An 18,250-nucleotide genomic window follows, 5' to 3' on the forward strand; every position below is an offset into this window, starting at 1 on the left:
AACAAATTAAACAAGCTTGAGACCACTTCGTTCAATCGCTTACCATTTCACGAGAAATGGATAAAAAATCTCACAGACATCCAAATACCCAACAACGTCCTCAAACTTCTTCTCTCGGACCAAAGTTAGACCTAAACATACTAGCTTAGTCTGAAACCAATGGCCTTCTTGAATTAAGATCATCTGCTAATAACATTCTCACTAACTTCTCGCATAAACCTTTCAACGTCAAAACCGATTTTGATCTTATTTATGAACAAGCATACACTTTTCTAAAAAAAACACCCTGACCTAATGGTATTAACTTGTGATAAAGGTAATGCCACAGTCCTTATGATGAGAGAGCAATATATTAACCTGAGCCAGCAACTCCTAGATAATAGCAAATACTATCAACCACTTCTTCGCAATCCTACTTCAACCTACACCAACAAAATCAACCGATATAACACTGAACTAAAAAACAAAAAAATGATTGACGAGAAACTAGCCAAATCCCCCCATGATTACAATGGCTATGCTCCCAGATTTTACTGTCTTCCCAAAATTTACAAGCCACAACTAACTATGGGACCCATATTATCGTCAATAAATGCTCCGAAAACAAATATAGCCCAATTCCTGACGAACATAGTTTTAAAAGTATACAATTATAACAATGATTTCAACATAACAGATTCTTTCCAGTTCAGTGAATTTATTAATAATGATCAACTACCCAGAGGCTTTGTCTTAGTAAGTTTTGACGTAGTATCCTTGTTCACAAATCTTTTACTTTCCAGTGTATTAACCTTCTCCGTAACCATTGGAATCAAATCCAACCCCATAGTCTGATATCTTGGGAAACTTTTTCCGAATTATTAAAATTGATTTTTGACACCAATTATTTAATTTTCAACGACAAATATTATCGGCAAATTTTTGGATCTCCTATGGGATCCACGATTTCTCTGATTCTAGTCAACTTTGTACTAGATGATCTTATTATTGAGAGTATCAAGAAGTTAGATTTCCAGGTTCCCTTTGTAAAACGTTATGTCGACGATCTGATTTTAGCAACCCCGTCTGATAAGGCGGTTGACACCTTATTCGTTTTTAACTGCTTTGATTATCACCTACAATTTACATGTGAATTTGACGTTGATAACAGCATCCCGCTTTTAGATATGCGAATCATTCGCACACTGGATAACAGATTAGTCACTACCTGATACAGAAAAGAAATGGCTAGCAACCGTTTCTTAAATTACCATTCGACACACCCAATCAGATATAAACTTAACCTGGTACAAGCCCTCAGTCTTAGAGTACACATGTTGCCACACCCGCTTTACAAAGAAGAATCTCTCAATCTACTGAAGTCCATTCTCATAGATAACTCCTATCTGGCATCCTTCATCAATAAATTTCTATATTCCAAAAGCTATGGGCAGTCCATTACCGAAACATACAACGGGCTAACATTAGCAGCCATATCTAACAAAATACAGATTAATAAGTCCCTCCTCACTCCTGAACAAACCACTAAATATGCTTCGCTCCTGTACTTCCCACAAATCACTACCGAGCTTAACAAAATTTTTATAAACTTACCTGCCAAAATAGCCTTAAAAAATACCAGAACCTTAGGTAAGTTATTTTCTAAGACAAAAACTCCATTGGCCCCTCTAGAACAAACTAATGCCGTCTATCAAGTACCCTGTGCAGAGTGCAACTCCTGCTACATTGGCCAGACCAGCTGCTCGCTTCAAGGTCGACTAACGTCCCACAAAAGCAACATTAGGATTTCTAAACCATCTTGTGCCCTTGCACAGCATGCCATTTCAACCAAACACAGTATCGACTTCACGAATACCAAAATACTGTGCAAACAACAAAATCATCATAAGCGATCCATCCTTGAAATGTGTCAAATTCTAAAACATCCATCGTCCCTAAATAAGAGAACCGACATCGACAACTTGAGCCAGATATATCACTCCCTCATCATACAAAATAAATATAAAAACCCCTTACAAGACAGTAACTTCATTCCCATTCTTCTTTCCATTTTTTTTTGTTTGTTTGTTTTTTAAAGAAAAAGGTATAAACGAATCCTTTTTTAAAAAAGGTCCGTTCCTGTTCCGCTTGCTAATTCCCTCAAGAATCGTAACCGCACCATGCACTCCAAAGAAACACATGGACGACAATAAGCCACATGTGAAAATTATGACATCCTAGAGCTGATTGAAAACAATCGAAAAGATTAGTGTGGTTTGACCCTTGAAAGAGCTTAAACCAACATTCAAATGAAGCCATCGGTTAAAATTAAATGTACTAATGTTCTTATAGTTTTATTTGTATTTTTTTGTTTCGTTTCTCTGGTTTAGTTTTTAATATTTAATGTTAAGTTATCGTAGAGTTTTTATAACATCTATAAAAAAAACCCTACAAATTGTTTTTGTAAGTATGAACCCTGTTAGTTTGTTTACTTATATTCTAAATTTTTTTTTATTTGTAGTGAACTGACCATGCTTTTAAAAATAAAAGCGAAACGTATTCGAATAAATCAATAAAGTAGTTGACGACTTTTATTTGCCAATTATTGACCGATAAAACCTCTGCTATTCAACCATTGAATATATTCCAAATTTAATCAACGGTCGTATTTTTTGCTATATGTATATATATATAAAATAGAGTTTTATTTTGAGGTTGCAGTCATTAATAGGGCAGGAAAGTAAAACTCTTTGTTCTTTATCAAGCTTTCGCAAAATTTATTTGCTTTTTCAGGATATGCTAAAATATATGGTATCAGTAAATACAACGAAATTAGAACTAAATAGCATTGTATAAAACTAGTATAAAAACTTACAACATGAGGTTAATCCATTAAATTTTCAAATTTGCAAAACATTAAAACTTAACTTATTTTAAAAATTATACAGTTATGTAAGTACAATATTCCAATTTAATTTACTTACATAACTGTATAATTTTTAAAATAAGTTAAGTTTTAATGTTTTGCAAATTTGAAAATTTAATGGATTAACCTCATGTTGTAAGTTTTTATACTAGTTTTATACAATGCTATTTAGTTCTAATTTCGTTGTATTTACTGATACCATATTTTAGCATATCCTGAAGAAGCAAATAAATTTTGCGAAAGCTTGATAAAGAACAAAGAGTTTTACTTTCCTGCCCTATTAATGACTGCAACCTCAAAATAAAACTTTATTTTACATAACGTGTCAGTCAATAATACCTAACTACTTTATATATATATATATATATATATATATATATATATATATATATATTTGGAAAATATTCAATGGTTTTTACTATATATATATATATATATATATATATATATATATATATATATATATATATATATATATATATATGTATATATATATATATATAAATATATATATATATATATATATATATATATATGTATATATATAAATATATATGTATACATTGTGAAATGTCTTTTTATTTTAGAATTCGCAAGGCCGTAAAGTGGTGGTAAGTAGATAAACCTTTTCCATTTAATATATTATAGTTAATTATTGGAAATTCATTAACAATGGTTAAAATATTTTCCGTATGCCTTATTTTAAACACTAGTTTTAAATATTTGCTACAAAAAACACTTTGTTCTGAAGCTATTATCTTGTGGGATGTTAAAATAATTACTATTAAAATGGGAATAAGCCACAATTAAAGGTTAAAGTACGTTTATTGACGTTTCAACATCCACTTCGGAAATCGTTCTCAAAATACAAACATTAATGTTTGTATTTTGAGAACAATTTTCGAAGTGAATATTGAAACGTCAATAAACGTACTTTAACCTTTAATTGTGGCTTATTCCCATTTAAATAGTAATTAAAAAATACTTTGTAATTTGTATAAACTTAATTTTTTTAATCCTAAATATTATTTAAGCAGCAATTATTATTTTCTTTTATTAATATTTTTAATAGTAATGACAAATACATTCTTTAAGCTACCCAAGCGTTATTTATACACTTGGAAGTGGCCAGTAGATACTAAAGACAATATAATAAAAAATCAGGTTGATTATATAACAATTCCTGAAAGATACCAAAATTCAATCAATATAACTAAAACACTACCTGGAGTGAATGTTCCCTCAGATCATAACTTATTAATCGGTGACATCAAGTTCAAACTAAAAAAAGTAAAACTCCAAAAATCAACTTAATAAACACTATATTCGAAATAATCGTCAAGAAAAAAAAAAGAAGAAGAAAAATCGACAGAAACACTAACCATCGAAGACCACTAGAATCGTAAAAGTAGGGATATGTCTATTTAATTATTTTTTTTAAACAGAAAGAGCGTGACTCGAAAGTGGACTATATTGATAGATTCCTTGAAACTGATCCTTTCCCAGTATTATTAATAGTAAATATATTACTTTATGAGGCGGAGAAGCATGACTTTTCTTGACGCGCCCGATATTACGCGCCGAACGAAGTGAGGCGCGTAATAGAGGGCAAGTCAAGAAAAGTCGCTTCTTTGCCGAATAAAGTATACTATTTTTTCTTCAAACGTAGCAATTTTCAACCATAAATAGTACAATTTATACGCTATTTTTACGCGAAATTAACTGTGACAACTATCAAAGTCTCTAGATGTTGGAAATTAAAATAATTAAGTCGTCGGTGGAATTTGCGTCTCCCTGGTTACAGTTGTTTGACAGTTGTTTGCAATTATTAAAGACAGCTTATTGTTGTTGCAACCACAAGCCACTAATGATGCAGTAGCACGTTTGGGGCCCTCCAAATCCGGAATAAAGTATCGGTTAGCGTACAAGCACTTCCAAGAGTGGTGCGATACAAGAGGAGTACGGCAAGTTACCGAAGACGTTTTACTATCATATTTTAATATAATGGAAAATGAAAATAAATGGAAATCTTCTACAATGTGGTCACGATACTCTATGATAAAATCCGAGTTAGTTATTAGAAAAAATGTGGATATAAGCAAATTTTTAAAGTTACGTGCCTTGCTGAAAAAAACAAGCGAAGGATATACTGCAAAGAAGTCTAAAGTTTTCACTAAAGACAAGTTTGATAAATTTTTGTTTGAAGCGCCAGATAAGTTGTATTTAGGATTAAAGGTAAAAAAAATTATATTGCAGAGCATGTAGTATACTCTACTAGATTATAAAAATATTTCAGATTGTTTTGTTAATTGGGGTTACCGGCGCCTGTCGATGCGACGAAATGGTAAAAATGAAGACTGTGGACATTGTGGCGATAAGGATAATGAAAATGTAATAATTATCAAAATTTCAGACAGTAAAATACGACAAATTAGATCTTTTACGATAATTGGTCAAAACTACATTAAACTGTATAAAAAGTATGCATCACTGCGGCCTGAAAATTTCACAGAAAACCGATTTTTTATTAAGTACCAAAATGGAAAGTGTTACCGAAGCGTCATGGGAATACATTTGATCAGCGCAGTAGCCCAAAAAGTAGTTAGTTATTTAAATTTAAACGATGCAAGCGCATACACGGGTCACTCTTTGCGACGAACTTCAGCAACACTTTTAATAATTGATGGAGGCGGAAATCTAGAATGCCTCAAACGACATGGGGGCTGGAAATCAATCAATCGGCCGGTTGCCGAAGGATATATAGAGGATTCAATAAGAAATAAGAACGATAATGCTCAAAAAATTTTAAACCCTAATGATTCGCCAACATCGGGAATGGCTGCTGAAAGTTGTTCTCGACCATCAGTATCATCAACAATTACCAATGCGTATCAAGAGTCGGGAACATGACATCAAACTTTGACAGGATTAAGTTAGATAAGTAATGTCATCATTATTTGACATTTAAAGAAAAAACCACATATTATGTATAAAATTGGAGTAAATAAAACATTTTAAGTCATCGCACAAATCAGGAGAAGCTTTTTAATTTTTTTATGCAAAAATTCCCAAAATTAAATGATAAAAAAGTAAAGTTATTTAGCAATGCTGCGTTTATAGAAGTTTTAGCAAAGGTGTTAACATTTAACTTGGTTCTTGGCAATTTTTTAGAGAAATATGCATACAAAATGATGGGATGAGTCATGTCTCATAAAATTCATTTTCTTTAATCCCATTTGGATTATACCTGCAAATTTAGGAAATATTAGTGACAAACGTGGTGAGATTTATCGCGGTATATGATTTGTATAACTGCAAGTTTTTAATATATTTTTTTAAACATTTAACCCTTTAATCGGCAGGAGATAGAAATAGCAGGTTTTATGTTTCAGGAATTTTGGTTTTAGGGTAATTTGGGTGTGAGAAAAACGAATCTGAGGTCAGTTTGGTGATATTGTTTGTGTGTTTGGTCGCCAGCTTAATAAATGATAAACCGTCTGCAGACGGTCTTGTCGTTCAGAAGGAAAATTTTTCAAAACACCATAATTTAATTTATTAATTATTGCAGAAAAATAATATTTTTATTGAAAAGTAAATAAACAAAAACGTACCAGATTTTCGTGTGATACTGTGTAAAGCAACTTTTACCTTTCTTGTTACACAAATGAAGGTTACACTTGGTGCAAAAGGAATGAGTGTCAGACTTCATATACAGTTTTCACGCCTTTTTCGATCCCCATTCAGGCCAGTGATTGAATCCGTAGTATCTTACTTTATCCACCTGATGAACAGCTCGTCTACCGACGGCAGAACTACTAGATTGCTGTGGAACGGACGATGGTCGTCCAACATGACGTTTTTACGAAATTTTTGCATCGTCATGTCTTTTTGTCTTTTACCTTTATCGGAGACATTCCGATGTTTCTCGACATTTACGCGTCGATAAAGAACGAAGGCATTGGTAATCGCCATGTCCAGTAGATGGTAAAAAATTCTGATGGCCATGACTATTGTTTTGATACTAAGTCCACTTCGACTTATATATGAATCCATGAGATCTACACCTCCCATGTGAGAGTTGTATTCTCGAATGATCTGTGGATATCCAACATTGATGTATTTGTTTGATTTTTGATCATAACGAGCCACCCTAGCCTGTAGAGTAACTGATTGGGTTTTCAAGAAAGGTTTTACACCAACATATGTCAAACAAAGTCTAACATTTTCAGTGTCTTTTCACAGAACTGTGTCCAGATGGACACCATAAGCTGATACGCATTATTCGACATAATAACCTCTTGCTTCTTTTTTTAAATCTTTATCGGTGTCTCCTGGCAATTTGCAGATAGGAATTCGATTGCTTCTAACAGTACTTAGAGCAAAAATGCCACGGACTCTCAAGTAAACCATTAGAGGTAATGAGTTGTAGAAGTTATCACAGTAAATGACATGATTCAGGAAGTCTGGCACTGTCTGCGATAACCTGATAACGTTTCCTGTAACACCTATGTCTGGGGTGTTAAGCAAAATTATGTTTCTGGTTTTGGCAAAATGATGATTTGAGTAGCATCGGTCGAAATGAGTGAAGTACTACTGATATTCAGTGATATGTACCTGTACAAATGTAGCGGTTGAATATATGTTTTGCATGCATTCAGTCATTATTTCATCATCCTTGGGTGTAATTTCATCACGCTTGCAATTCAGATCACTGTCTACCTCATTAACATCTTTAACGTAAATGATTCCATACTGTCTATTACTTTTTCTTCACTTAGTGAGTAGAGACATCTAATCCTTTTCCTGTCGCCCATGCTCTCCTACATCCTTCTACACCACGTTTACGCTCCACTTTTTACATAAAAAAATAACCGCACATTTAGTAAGTAAAATAAAGAACAAAAATACGCGTAATAATAAGAAAAGAGTAGAAAAATTTTGCAACTAAGCGACAAGACCGTCTGCAGACGACCTTTACTAAATGCGCGGTATTTCAAATCCACTGCTTATTTTTCCACACCCAGTAGTTAATCAATAAATACACATAATAACTACTTACCACAAAAATTTTCTTGTTTATTTCTCAACTAGAAGATACTTTTTTTTAAATTCATCGTTGTTACCCGTAACAAAAAAAAAATAATTTTGGCGTCTGAATCATACAAATGTCTGGACACAAATGCCAGCTGCTGTAAATTAAATAAAGCTACAACATTTAAACTGGTACCGTTTGTTTCGTATTTACAGTACCTACAAACGGTTTTGTCGTTCAGCTCAATCACACCCGTAGTTTAAAAAATACTTAGGTTAGAGTAAAGACCGTCTCCAGACGGTCTTGCCGATTAAGGGGTTAAGTTTAAATATTTTTAGAAATTAGTATATACCAGTTATATATAAAAAAAAATTTATAATAAGATAATTAAAAATTTTATATTTCAGCATAAATTCGAGTATATTTCAAGAGTAAATTCGGTGAGTGTAAACAGAGGCTTTCTTTTACCATTAAATTAGCTCACAGTATATCTTTATTATTTTTGTAACTACTGACTTCAGTTCATAAAGTTTTTAATGTTAGAGACCATAAACTTTTAAATAGTCTAAATAATATTTGTTTGGTAATTTGCTCTTCTCAAATTTTTTGATTTTAATACATTACAATTAAAAATCACCATTTATATCATATATGTATATTTATTTTAGCGCAAACGAAGAGGCGATGATGACGAAGAAAAGGTAACTATTTTTTTTTAATTATTAAATCAAAACAACTTTTTGAAAAGTTATGTATTATAATACCTATAACAAAATTTATTGAAAAAATATGACTCTTATTTAATACATATATCATCATCATCCAGCCCCATTTTCACATCCATTGTTGGATATAGGCCTCCTCCAAACGTCTCCAGTTCTCTCTATCTCTAGCTGCTGCAATCCAGTTTGTTTCTATTCTCCTTAGGTCGTCGGTCCATCGGATGGGTGGTCTGTCTCGACTTCGCTTGTCGGCTCTTGGTCTCCACTCCAATAATCTCTTCGTCCATCTTCCGTCTTCCATTCTAGCAACATGTCCAGCCCACCTCCACTTTTGTTTATTGATTCGCAGTATAATATCGTCTACGCCAGTTCGTCGGCGTATCTCCTCATTTCTCACGCGATCTTTCAAGGTCAGGCCCAGCATTGATCTCTCCATTCGCCTTTGTGTTACCCTCAGTTTTTCGGCAGTAGCTTTCGTTAAAGTTAGGGTCTTTGCTCCGTAGGTCAAGACTGGTAAGATGCATTGGTTAAATGCCTTCCTTTTCAGGTGAATTGGGGTATTTGTTTTAAAAATGTCTCTCATCCTTCCATATGCCGCCCATCCCAACGTGATTCGTCTATTTAACTCGCAGGTTTGGTTGTCTCTGGTTATTCTAATTTCATGACCCAAGTATGTGTATTTATCGATTAATTCTACCTTGTTGTTATTGATCTGTATCTCTTCGCTGGGAACCATATTGTTCATTATTTTGGTTTTCTCGAAATTTATCTCCAGCCCAGTTTCTTGTAGTATGTCATTCAGTTCTTGGAGCATGTATTTGATCTCTCCCAGATTATCTAACAGAAGCACGATGTCGTCCGCAAAACGTAGATGGTTTAATCTTTCTCCATCGATGGATATTCCTTTCTGTTGCCATGTTAGTTTTTTAAATGCATACTCAAGAACGGTAATGAACAGCTTTGGTGACATGGTATCACCTTGCCTGACTCCCCTTTTTATCTTTATTTTATTAGTTGCTGAATGTAGACTTATGATTGTTGTGGCATTTTCATATATATTTTTAACTATATTACAATATCTGTGGTAATGCCCCTGTAATGACCCTACAATCTTGTAGTGCTCTTAAGATGGACGGTAGTTCCACTGTATCAAACGCCTTTTTAAAGTCTACAAATATCAATGCCAAGGGACGGTTATATTCGTTAGTTTTTTCTATAAGGGTTTTTAGGCACTGCAGGTGATCGTTTGTGCCATAATTAGGGCGGAAACCGGCTTGTTCCCGAGGTTGGTAACAATCCAGCTTTGTCTCTAATCTGTTCGTTATTATTCGAATGTATAATTTATAAAGATGGTTAAGGAGACTGATTGGTCTGTATCTTTCCAGGTCTGCTAGCAGACTGCTGCTATGTATTAAGGTCTGCTTAGCAGACCTTAATACATATAATAAGACATTTATTATTAACAAAAATTAAATGACTAATGGAAAAACTATGTTGTATAAATATTATTTGTGAAAATTTCTTTTATTAAAATCTACGAAATCAACATACTCCACATATTTTAAAATAGTTTTCTTTTTTTTATTTAAACACAAAACCACATTAATTGCGCAAGGTTATTAGTGGATATAACAAATACATGAAATATTACATTAAATAAAATTGAATAACTTAGTGTCTTTTAAATACCTTAACATTGTCGAATTTTTTTTTGGTGAGAACTGTCTTGAGATCATCATCTGTGAATCAGTGGGATCTTCTTTTTTCCTTGAATTGACGACAATCAAGCAGGACGTGTTTCACAGTCAGTGGGTTAGAGCAGCTGGAGCAGATAGGTAGTGGTTCTTTTGTTATTAGGTATTTGTGTGTTAAGGCAGTATGGCCAATTCTTAAACGATTAATAATGACTTGGTTTCTTCTGTTTAAAGGAGTCTCCAGGACATCATTTATTTTGGGCAAATTACATTTAATTTAGTACCTAATTTTTCCCAATAATTTTGCCAAGTATTAATACAGTGGATTTTAACAAGGTTTTTTTAGATCGGTGTACGGATATGTCTTCAATTTTGCAGGATGTTTTGAGTTCATTTGACTTTTGTTAGCTAGTTGATCTGCTTTTTCATTTCCGTAAATACCTGTATGTGAAGGTACCCAAATAAAAGCCGCTTCCTTTCTTAATGATCAAAATTTTACTAGTTCGTTTTTTATACTTTGTATAATAGTGTTGTTGGTATATATTTATTTTACTTCCAGTAATGCATTTAATGAGTCTGTTGCGATAATGCACTAAATCGTTCTACTCTTTTCGAATAAGATTAGGGCTTCCAAAATAGCTGTAGCCTCACCTGTTGGTATACCGCAGTTGGTTGGTATCGATATGCTATAAGAATTTTCTTTACAGTAGTAGGCAGCATCGTGACCATTTGGAGTTTTAGTAAAGATTTGCAAATAATTAGGATAGTGGTCTAGAATTTCCATGAAGAGAGATTTAATTATTGTGGAATTTGTAGTTGATATGGGATACTTGGCAAGTATTACGTCAATAGTTAATGGGTGGCTTGTCCATAGGGGATAGTTTAAATTTATATTTAGTGATACATTGAGATGATTCATATCGAAAGTTGTGAGCTTTATTCTTTCTATGAGGGGTGTAGAGTATTAAAATAGTTATATTTATTTCGGAAAGCAAAACAAATATATTATAAAAATGTATCGTTTTAGCATCCAGCCAAGTATATTTCAGGAATAAAATTGGTGAGTATACACATAAGCTTTATTTTACCTTTAAATTAGCTTCCAGTAAAGTACCAACATTGTTTGTTGACTTAGCCATAAAGCTTTTATTTTCTGTAGACAATAACCGTTTATATACTTAAAAGAACTTTTTTTGTTTGTCTGTTTTTTTTCTCAAATTTGTTCTATTGAATATATTTAAATTAAATATTATGATTTAAATCATTTATATCATAATGTGTATTTATTTTAGCACAAACAAAGACATGAGGAAGACGGAGAAAAGGTTAGTAATGCTCTTTAATTATTATGCTCAAAAGTAAAACCAATTTTTGTTTTAATTAATGTTTCTTGCGTACCTACCGATAGGATAATTATGCAAAATGCCTTCACTAACAGAATTAATTTTTGTTTTAATTTTTTACGTTTTACGTGAATAAAAAAGTAAGGCTCAGAGCAATTTTAGCCCGCCGCCATCTTCGAAAAACTATTTTCCGAAAAACTATTTTATAGGGGTTTGGGAGTATTTTTTTTATTTTATATACTTTAAAATAAAATGAAATCAAGGTGTTATTATAGATTATATATAATTTAAATTAAAAGAGTTTTTAAGACATTCAAATTTTGGGCGAAAATCCTTTAAACTTCCCAAAAACACCATGTTTTTCTTGGTTTTAAGGGTTTTGCAAGAGGAATCACATTTTTAGGATCCTAAACCAATTTTCACATATTTTTAATTTGTATGTAATTAAAAAATAAGACGTCAAAATATATTGTATTCCCCAAAAAACAGTTTTTTGGATCTTTAAAGCTGTTGCACCATAACTGAAATATAATTTTTGATCAAATACACAAAATAAAAAAAAATGGACTTTCCACCTCCAAAATAAGTTAAACGTTCTTAAAAATTAAGGTTATGTACTTAACCAAAGGCTCTTTAAAAAAATGCGCAAAGCCTTATTTTTTAATCACGTAAAAAGCTAAAATATCTTATATTGATTCAGATTGTGTAGATGTAAAAAAATATGTATCTATCCGCCAAAACCCCTAAAAATTATAAAGAACATGTTTTGGGGGGGTTTAAAGGCATTTTGCATAATTTTTGAATATCCTTAAAGACATTATTTAATTTAGGATGTATATAAAATATATAAAACCTTGATTTGATCTATTATAAAGTCTATAAAATAAGCAAAAAACCTTAAAAACCCTAAAAAAGACAGTTTTTCTGATTTTTGAAGACTACGTATCACACGATAAAATCTGGAAAAAATTTAGAGATACAGTTTTTCCTAAAATAAACAAAATTAAAAAAAGTGGACCTCCAGCTACCTACAAAAAAAAAATTATACGCTTTTTTCAAAAAAAAAATGCATTATTAGTTATCTACACTATAAAAATAGATTAATTGAGCTGAGTATTAATTTTTATTCACATGCAAAGTAAAAATATTAGAAGATTAATACAGGATGTGTCGATGTCAAAAAATTCGTTTAACCCCATCAAAACCCTTAAAAACCGTAATATACTTGGTTTTTTTGTTTTTAACCTATAAAAAACCTTGGTTTGATATATTTTGAAGTCCGTAAAATGAAATCCGCTAAAAAATCAATTTTTAAGATTTTTGAAGATGGTGCATCATACGGAAAAACCAAAAAAAAAAACAGGAAGAAATATATTTTTTGGTTAAATACACTAAATAAAAATAATTGGAAATGCAACCATCTCAAAAAAAGTTATACGTTTTTTAAAACAAATATATTTTTAGGTTATGTACAACCTACGGTCTATAAGAAATAGATAGATAAGTTGTGTAAAAGCCTTAACTATGCGTGTGAATTTTTATAAAAAGTTAAATTGACTTCACTGCACCAAAAAAAAAATAGAAACGAAAAATTTACGTTTTTGGGGGTAGAGGGTGTAAGAAGCGAAGTGGCAGGCTAAAATTGCGCTGAGATTCATTTTTTAATCACATAAAACGTAATTAAATTTAAAAAAATTGACCTCTGGGACTGGGGACATTTTGCGTATCTTAATGGGGGTTAGTCTTTATTGAAAGAAAAAAAGAAACTTGTTAAAACGTAAATATGGTTGTTTTGTAAAAACACCGATCAAATAGTAATTAATTAGAGACAACACATCTTCGTTTAAAGTTCGAACCTGAGTGTGTCTGAAATTTTATTACTGATTTATCATATTTTAAGCTGTATTTTTTATGGCCTATTTTAATTTTTTTATCTTTTCTTTTTTTTTACATTTTTACATTTTTTTATTCTTTTATATGTTACTTTTTTGTTTACTAGAATTCAAAAAATCAGTCAAAATCAAAAAAGTTTTTAGTCTTAAAACTTGTACAAAATATTTTAATACTTAAATTGGGTTGTATGTGTTGGTAATTTTGTTCTATATTATAAAATGTATTTTACAATATTGTTTTACTATTTTTTACACACAAATCTTATTTACTATTATTATTAAATCGTTAAAGTATCAAGTTTTTTCTATCGATAACCTGGTGTCTGTATAAATAAGTTGTATATAAACAAGGATAGGAAATGATTAAAAAAGTTTAATATAACATAAATTTTGTTTTAGCGCAAGAAAAGATTTGGTGGAAATTGGAGTGTTGGCCGATCTGGAGTAAGTATTTGTGCTTTTGAAACAAGCCAATGAATTTTTACATCTATTTAATATTTTTGATTTTCTGGGAGTTCTGTAGGTCTTGAGCTTCCTGCATCTAATTCCCAGATTGTTTTGACATCGCCTATCCTATCCATCCTGTAGGTGGTCTAGCTCTGCTTCTTCTGTATGCTAGCGATCTTTAACTGTAGTTTTTTGTATCCATCACTTGTTATTTATTCTGGCTATATAGCTTGTCCAGTTTAATTTCAACTATGATATCTGTGACGCCTGTTCGTTTCTTATTTTCTCTTTTCTTACCCTGTTTCTAAGAGTCAGTCTAAGTAACGACCATTTCATTCTTCTTTGGGTCACTCTAAATTTGGTTGCTGTGTACAGTAAGTCATGACACGAAGCATGTGGTCTTGCTCTTAAAGAGCCCCGATAGGGCTTAATATGTGGCTTATGCTAAAGTGATTCTTTCTCGCAGTTTAGCAATATGTTTGCCTCTGTCAATTTGTATTTTATGACCTAAGTATATATATTTATAAACTAATTCTATTTCGTTGCTGCCGACTTTTGGATTTTCGCTTGGTACCAGATTTTTCATGTATTGTATCTTTTCCAAGCGTATATTTAAACAAAATTTATTGTAGTAGGCATCTAAACTAAAAGGTATTGTTCCAATCTCGTTTAAAATATCTGTTACTAGTGGGAGATCATTTCGCCGTTGAATTTGATCCCTTTGACGACCCACTCCAATTGTTTAAAAGCATGTTTAATTTCTTCATCTAACTCCTCTTTTAGTTATTCTAAATTTTGTATATTTGTGTAATCTTGCAGTTATAGTTGCATTTTTGTGAGCCTTTTTGATCATTTTGTATTATTAATAATAAATTCTGCTTTTCTGCAACTTACTTATTACCTGTTAACTTTTATCATATTGAATGCTGTGCGAAAGTGTACGAAAGCAAGAACCAATGTTCGCTTGTACTAGATGTATATTTCTTTAATCCCCTTAGGCAATGGAGTCTCGTGTCTCTTTATTAGGTCGATAAAAATCTAATTTTGTATCTAGTCTTCTTCTTAGGGTGCCAGTCCGTTCCGAACGTTGGCGATCATTCTGCCTATGATGACTGTTTGGTTATTTTATGGAATAGCTGTGTTAAGGTCTTTTTATACCTTCTTCCTTTCTTATTTCGTCTATTAATATATCAGGTATCAATTCTAATCCTTGATAATAACTGACACTAAACTTTCTGTTAGTTGCTCATTATGGCCTTGTGGATTTCTTTATAATTCTGTATAGAAATCTTCTACTAACCTTAGTAATTTATCAATGTTCGTAATGACATTTCCATCTTTATCCTATAATTTCGTTATTTCTTTTTGTCATTAATTTGTTAATTTTCTTCTTGGAATTTTAAAGCTATTGCTATTTTTAATTTTTTATTGAATGCATTTTTACTTTTTCACTGTTGAATGCATTTATAGGGAATATTTGTTATTGCTATTTATAAATACAGTTATATTATTTGTCCCTCTTCGTCATTGTAGGTTGTTATCTTATTCCATTTTTCTCCGAAAATGTTTTGAAAAGTATTTTTTCTTTCTACATCTCTTATCTAACTTCTAAGTTTTTTTGGAAGATTAAGTCTGACCAATTAGGTATAAGTTGAATAATTTTTGTATAATATATTTTTCTTTACGTATCATAGCGTTATTAAACATTATTATTCAGATGTACTTAATATTTATTTTTCTTCTTTTTAATGTGCCTCATCCCTAAGGAGATTGGCGATCATCATAGCTCATTTGACTCTATCTGCAGCCGTTCTAAAAACTTCTATTGACGTTTTCCTACTCCATTGTCTCAGATTCTTTAACCAGAACGTGCGTCTTCTCCATGGTCCTCTTTTGCCTCTCACCTTCCCACCTGGTCATAAAACAGTCGCATCAATTCGTATTTCTCGTTTCTCAGTATGTGACCAAAGTAGCTCATTTTTCTTTTCTTTATAGTGTTGAGTATTTCTTTATCTTCTTTCATTCTTCGTAGCGTTGCGTTTCCGCATTTTTTATGTGTTGTAATGTAATATGTAATATGTATTATGTAATATTTTTTATTATGAGCTGTTAATTCATCGAAGGATGTGTTTCCTTCTTTAATGGTAATTATGCATATGTTGATCGTTCCTGATACCAAAATATACATATTCTAAAACTATTACTAAAAAGAAGTGATGATTTATTTTTTAAATATTCGACCTTTGTCCTCTGTGGAGTACGAGCGTAATAAGGAAGGCAATTAAAAACAAAAACTATGAGTTTTGTTTAAATTAATGATGTTCCATCTTGCCATCATTAAAAATATTCTGACATGAGAACAAATAATTTGAATTAAGTCTCATTAAGTTTGCAAATAATCTCGAAAAATGTATAAGAATAAAATTATTCAAAAACGCAAAAGACCGTTGGAGAAGGTTTGGACAACAGACACATGTACAATTGTTTGAGTGACCTACGGTCTAGTTGGAGTTCTAGCACAACAATAACACAAATGCAAAATTTGTGATTCTTATATAGACACCGATGTATTGGGGATCATTCTCATCTGAGAAGAATCTCTGGAGGAGTATCACCAAGCAGCAAGCCCATATATCTTGCCGTACTACTTCACTATAGACCGATCTGACACCAGCGTATTCATAGTTTAGTATACTGACGGTAGTATAGTTTTAGTTGAAGATTCATTTAGAATTTTAATCTGCTACGTAAGTTTTTAATTGTCTGTATACCAGGCCAGAATTCGAACGCACTTCCACTAGAAGATTTCACTTTAACGCACTGCAAATTTGTCCGTTTACTCTGCTTGGTTATCTGATCAAATATGTGAGACTTGCATTTAAAAAATATGATCAATCTACTGTGTACGAACTAGAAATCAGTACTAACATTTAAAAAAATCGTTGTTTTTGAAAATTGTAACTATAGATTTAGAATGAATAGCTGAAAAGGACTTAGAGATTATTAAAACACCTATGTAAAAAACAATACCAGTAAAAAATCATGGATTTCTGATTGTAAACCAATAACTTAACTTTAAGAGGTCAGAAAATAAACAAAGATTATTACGTTTAATTGAATTTTTTATCACGGTAATTCTACAACATATTTATCTACAGCGTGTGATTGTTTTGCCTGATAAAATTGAAAACATCGCTTAAACAGGAAATTTTTGATGGCATAAAAAATTCAAATGAATTGTCACTTAAAATAGTAAAGCATAGGTAAAATAGAAAAATGTCAGAAGTTGCATAAGGAAAAAAAATCATGAACAAGGGTCGAATACTTTTTAGGCACTTTTGAAATATGTATATATAAACTATTTAATTTTGTTTTTAGCGCCGGTACTAAAACTGCTCAAAATATTTGGACCTTGGATCAAAAACTTGGACGTTGTTTTTAAAAACCAATTTGTCGAATGCAAGAAGTTTATAATAATTATAGAAATAAACTGGTTTAATATCATTGTTTTATTTTAATTCCTGTGTACTTAAAAAATAATAAAATACTATAAAATATAAAAGATAAATAGTATAATTGATTAAAGGTTAAGATTTGACCCAGACATGATATTACTTCTATCCCATAGCAAATACTATGCTTAAACATTAAAACTAATTTAGTTGGAAGATATAAAATAACGGGAATCATTGTTTAGATAAATTTTTTGCATAATATTAAGTAGCGACATAAAGAAATATAAACGAGCTGAAATTAAAGATATGGTAAATTTAAAAAAGAGCATATCTTAAATAAAAGATTCACAACAATTTAAAAGCTAATGCAATAAACGACTTTGTTCTAAAAAATACCTTGATATGGATCTTAACTGTCTGCGAGGCATAGTCTAATGCTAAATCAACTGGACCAAAAAAGTCAGTTTCTCCAAAGCTGTTAAATAATTAAAAGTTGCGCATTTTTTAAAATTTTTTACCATTCTCATGATATCAATCAAATTGATAACTTCCATTTACCGGTCACTATGGAATTTCCATTGTTAAACTCTTATCTTCAAAACTTATAACGTAAAATATTGATTTTGAGCTTTGGCAACAAATGCAAGGCATTTCAAATATTCCTAAAAAACATTAGAATGCTTTGCAAAGTTATATGGTCTCCTTAAAGCTATTGAAATGACTTCTCCTAATACGAAATCTTTAGCTATATGCACTGATT

The 18,250-nt window shown here is 31.4% G+C and overlaps 1 protein-coding gene across 2 annotated transcripts in view; it reads left to right on the forward strand.

Annotated features, from left to right (window-relative positions):
- The window catches only part of LOC140440136 (uncharacterized), a 29,362-nt gene extending 11,823 nt beyond the window's left edge, over positions 1–17,539 (forward strand). Inside the window, exons 6-12 of one of the 2 annotated variants that reach the window (XM_072530432.1) lie at positions 3,493–3,516; positions 8,345–8,377; positions 8,606–8,638; positions 11,381–11,413; positions 11,646–11,678; positions 13,988–14,032; positions 17,414–17,539. In XM_072530432.1, coding sequence (XP_072386533.1) covers positions 3,493–3,516; positions 8,345–8,377; positions 8,606–8,638; positions 11,381–11,413; positions 11,646–11,678; positions 13,988–14,032; positions 17,414–17,425 — 213 coding nt within the window. In that variant the 3' untranslated portion in view covers positions 17,426–17,539. The remainder of the gene's footprint in view (positions 1–3,492; positions 3,517–8,344; positions 8,378–8,605; positions 8,639–11,380; positions 11,414–11,645; positions 11,679–13,987; positions 14,033–17,413) is intronic. The other variant, XM_072530433.1, reaches the window with a different exon arrangement.
- The last annotated feature ends 711 nt before the right edge of the window (positions 17,540–18,250 follow it).

Source organism: Diabrotica undecimpunctata, chromosome 4, assembly GCF_040954645.1.
Source record: "Diabrotica undecimpunctata isolate CICGRU chromosome 4, icDiaUnde3, whole genome shotgun sequence".
Taxonomy (NCBI): Eukaryota; Metazoa; Arthropoda; class Insecta; order Coleoptera; family Chrysomelidae; genus Diabrotica; species Diabrotica undecimpunctata.